We start from the raw sequence: 4425 nt of genomic DNA, 5'->3' as shown, positions 1-4425 counted from the left end.
ATGCAGCCAGGCAGGGTCCTGCAAGCAGACTCAGCAGCTGGATGCAGGTAAGTGTATTGTGGGGGGGGAGGGGCAGAGGCAGAGGGCCAGGCCTTGGGAACTGCCCAGGGTTTGTGTACATGGGAGGTGGGCGAGTACCACCCCCATACAAAGTACCTGCATAATTTTGAGTTTTTCTGTGCATGATTTTGAGGTTTTTATCTGTGCAATTAAAATCATGATTAATTGCAACTAATTTTTTTAATCATGCAACTAATTGCAATAACATTTTTAAACAGTTTGAGAGCCCTACTTTGCTTAATTGTGGCAAATAATTGGGATGCTGCTGAAGCAGATGGCAAGCTTGAAGGGATTATAAGTGATTTTTCACCTAGAAATGGAGAAAACAATATAGATTTACATTATTTTAAATCTCACTATGACAAACTACTTTCAAGTTTTTGTGCAAACATTCTTATTTGCATTCATAGTAAAACTTGCCATTTTCTGGACAAACCAGTGATCTCAGTGAAAATAACAGAGGTATAAAATATAGCTGCATTATAGAGTGCTTTCCTTCATGATGACAGGGAGGAGAGCTGCCAAAGAACCAGTGGAGAGCTTCTTTCCAGACCTTCTCTAAGGGGAGGTCAAATCCATAATCCTCTTATTCTGCATAAATATCTTATTTAGAATTCACCGCAACACACATTCAATATGAAAGGCATCAACAAAACCTAAAGTGCAAGAAAAAAGAAAAAAAGTAATTCAAAGCAGAATTTGAAAAAAATGTCTCATTTTCCCCAGGCAGTAGATAGAGATAAGTATACAAGGCTCTAGCTGTTCATGTCTGTTTCCTTTCTGCAATGGTGCTACAATCTTGTCACCCTCTTACCTCACCTGCTTCCCATTCCTTGTTCCAAGTCCCAAAACAGAGGAGATGGAAGTAGCTCATGGGGAGAATGTCTCAATGACTCAGGCTTGCAGAATCGTGATGTGATGTAGGGCAGGAAATGCACAAGGCAGCAGTCAATCCCCACCCCTTTCCTCGGCATGCATATGTATGTATTGTCAGCTACTTGGAAATTAGTTCCTAGAGGACTCGCACTAGAGCATCTTGAATTAAAGTACCTGCAATGTACCTTTCCGTGGACTCTTCTACTGCATTCTTATGTTGGCAGCTCCTCAGTTCTCTTCTCTTCCTGACATTCTCTTTCCTCTCTGCTGCCCCAATGTCTGTGCGCTTCCTGGGCTCGTGTGCTGCAGAAATAGGTACAGCCTTTGTTAGTTCTTGGAAGTGATTCGAGTGTACAGCTGCATTTCTACTGTGCATTATGGGAAAATACTTGCTATGCAAGTCATAGTAACAAAAAGCTTTGTTATTTTGTATGGGTGAGTAGAGTTATGCTTCATTCTCACCTGTGAGAGAATACACACTGGATTTCCTTGTTTAAGAAGAAGGTTTCTTTCTAGTCAAAGACAAAAGCACGGATTCTGTATCATTGCTTTGATTACCTTTTGAGTTCTGGACTTCTCCAGCATGTCAGTGGCATCTCCCCCTTTGTTCTGTACAAATTCTTCATTCAGTCCCACCTGCTGAAGTGTATCTCGGTAATGTCGCTCTGCCTCTTGTCTGGCATCATGCTATGGAATTAAAATAGAAACATTACCTTTTTGGAACTGGGTCTTTCTTCACAATTACTTTAGTGCATCTAAGTACATGGCTAAAAAACCTAGAAGCTGTGATCAGAGCAAGATTCTTTTCAGGCACTGACAGCCAGATGACCCTATACCAGGTTTTGCACTAGGAAAGTGTCGCAAAGATCCCTCACAAACAGAACTCACCTCTGTCTATGTTTCTGTTTCTTGCCCATTCCTTCTCTTACATAACAGTGTTAAAAACATCCTGGTCCTAGCAAGCCAACTGCCATGTGCATCCCTCTGACTCACCCTCTTTTCTTGGTGCTGATAATTCAGGTAAATATCAGCCCAAGTAAAGTAAGGTTGAGTTTGGGAAATAATTAGTTCCACTTTAGAATTCCATTCCAGCCCAGCTGCAAGCAAACCAGAAGCTATCTTTCCCATGTGCAACACCCTTCATTGACTTCACATAACCCTTGTAGACAAGTCCATTTCAAAATATCATCCACCCAGGAATTACAGCTTTCCTAAGGGCTATATCAAGCTAGCAGTATGTGGGGGAAGATTTTATTGGATCCTTTTCAAAATGAGTGAATGCCATACTAACATTGGCTAGTTCTTACTAGGTTGACGTTGCAATACAAGCTGTCAATCCTGGATTGGCATTGTCAACCATGCTTGGACCCAAAGATAAGGGAATCATGGAAGACAGTCATTCTCAACTGTGAGGGATTGTCGATGATGAGATTTGACAGATAGTTGGCTAGCATAAATGGAGTTACTGGACAGATTCCTGAGTCTTTCCCTTCCACATTCCATTAGCTCACCAGCTTTATTGTGAACCAGGAAGAAGACTCTCTTCAGAAATCTAAGTTCAGTGAACAGCTGACTAGTTCCTTTGCAAAGATGGTATATAATACTTGAAAAAGGAAGCCCAGGGAAAATTACTTCTCCCACTGCAAAGCTTGTAGATGCTTTTAATTCAGCATCAAATATGTAGGTTGTACTGTAACATGGATGAAATGTGCTGAATGAAAAGCCTTAGCGTCAAAAACCTTGCCATTAAAATGAGTAGCTACATTAAGCCTTTACATAGTTCAAGTATCACTAAGATTTGCCAGGTAGTTTTCCATACAAGTTCAGGAAAAAAATGCCAGATTGAACATGGTCTTCAAATACCAAGTTTTTGATTATAAGTTACGGCATTCAGGACAAGGACTAGGTATTTACATGATGTTTAACACCAATGAAGCCTAATCATGTTTAGTAATGTAAATAAGTAGCTGGAAAGCTTCATAGATGAGCAGGACATTTTGAAGTGTGTGCGTGTGTATGTTTAAGTTGGTGAAGGAGCTTGGATAGCTGTTTTATGTCTGTCCTGTCTTAAATGTAGTCCAGAGACTACATAAGATTTGCACCTCCCTAGTCCTGGTTGATTTCAAAGCAGATTTCTAACTCCTGCTTTGAGAGATTAATGAGGACACAGCCTGTGCTCCACGCTGCTACCAGAGCTGAGTTGTTACCTTGGTGACCTGTTCAAAGAGGTACGGTCTGTTCTTGACTCGTGTCTGCATTTCTTCCAGCTCTTTTTTGTACTCCTTTGTTCTCTTTCGGTCATTCTGCCTGAAATGGAAAAGTTCCTGGACTAATCAAGGTTCCCACTGACAGGGTTCCTGCAGACTGGCTTTCTGGCTGGAATGACTCAAGTTCTCAACTCCCAGGACATTCATAATTGTTTTGCTTCTGTTTTATATTCCATGTATTTCAAACAAAGTACACTATTCTTGCTATGAACACAACCCAGCATCAGGTTCCACTGGAGGACGAGCACTGACATGGGTGATCTACATTCAGACTTCTAGTACCATATATTGTCACTGCTAATTTCCACATTGTGCATTCAAGACTGTGGCTGTTAAAGTACAAATGTGAGCTTTTACAAGAACGTGATCACATTGATGGAACCCTCCCAGAAAACTGGCCTGAAGGTTTTTTCATTTCTTTGAAAAGAGCTGTGCTGAAATGCAAAGAAATCAAAATGAATGTGGAAATGAGTCTGGCTGCCTGTTGAGCTGGAGACGCCAAGGCCTAATCTGCATTGGTATAGAAGATCTAGAATTCCTAGCCTCCAAACTAACAGCTTCAAGGATTCATTTCTCTCAAAATGATTTGATATACTGACCAGTTTTGTTTCAACTTCTCCTTGTGAGTCTCCTCTAAGCTTTTGTGTGTGTCCAGGGCTTTTGCTCGGCTGTTTATAGATCTATGCATGGCCTGGGACTTCTTTCTGTGCGCCTCGGTCCAATTAATTCTTTCTTTCTCCCTTTGCTTTTTGTCCTCTTGGACATATCTATACAGAGAAAAAATAAGTAACAGAACAAGTTTGCTTCAGAGGCAGGACTGCATACTGGCTGAGAATATTGCTAGATGCTGCAGCTTGAGATGTCATCTCAAAGGACTGCTGATGTGTTACTACAGTAATACCTAGAATACTTAGGTAGTATTGGCAAGAGGGAAGAACAAGCAGGGAAAGCTGGGGGAGGGCAGAGCAGAAGGAGGAAGGTCCTAAAGCAAAAACAAGAACTACTCTAATACTAAGGTGATGTTGACTATACAGGAGCAGAGAGAGAGAGAGAATATAGAGTGCATGGGAGAAAACAACCTGAGGGTGATGAAGAAAGTGTCTGTTATTGAAGTCAGCAGTTTTTATTGATGGCAGAGATGCCGCCTCTAAAACCACCAATACAGTTAGTGGAAGAATGGACAGTATGATGGGAAGGAGCAAAAAAAAAAAAAAAAAAATGG

The 4425-nt window shown here is 41.1% G+C and overlaps 1 protein-coding gene across 1 annotated transcript in view; it reads right to left on the bottom strand.

Moving 5' to 3' along the window:
* Positions 1-231: 231 nt before the first annotated feature.
* The window catches only part of FAM161B (family with sequence similarity 161 member B), a 17102-nt gene continuing 12908 nt past the window's right edge, over positions 232-4425 (bottom strand). The window contains 6 exon segments of the mRNA XM_019519917.1: positions 232-1184; positions 1187-1219; positions 1222-1239; positions 1495-1623; positions 3144-3243; positions 3803-3970. Coding sequence (XP_019375462.1) covers positions 1149-1184; positions 1187-1219; positions 1222-1239; positions 1495-1623; positions 3144-3243; positions 3803-3970 — 484 coding nt within the window. The 3' untranslated portion in view covers positions 232-1148.

Source organism: Gavialis gangeticus, unplaced genomic scaffold, assembly GCF_001723915.1.
Source record: "Gavialis gangeticus isolate Ggan-Ray unplaced genomic scaffold, GavGan_comp1, whole genome shotgun sequence".
NCBI classification, from domain to species: domain Eukaryota; kingdom Metazoa; phylum Chordata; order Crocodylia; family Gavialidae; genus Gavialis; species Gavialis gangeticus.
Note: the sequence above shows the minus strand (reverse complement) of the source record. Positions and strands in the feature narration are given on the sequence as shown.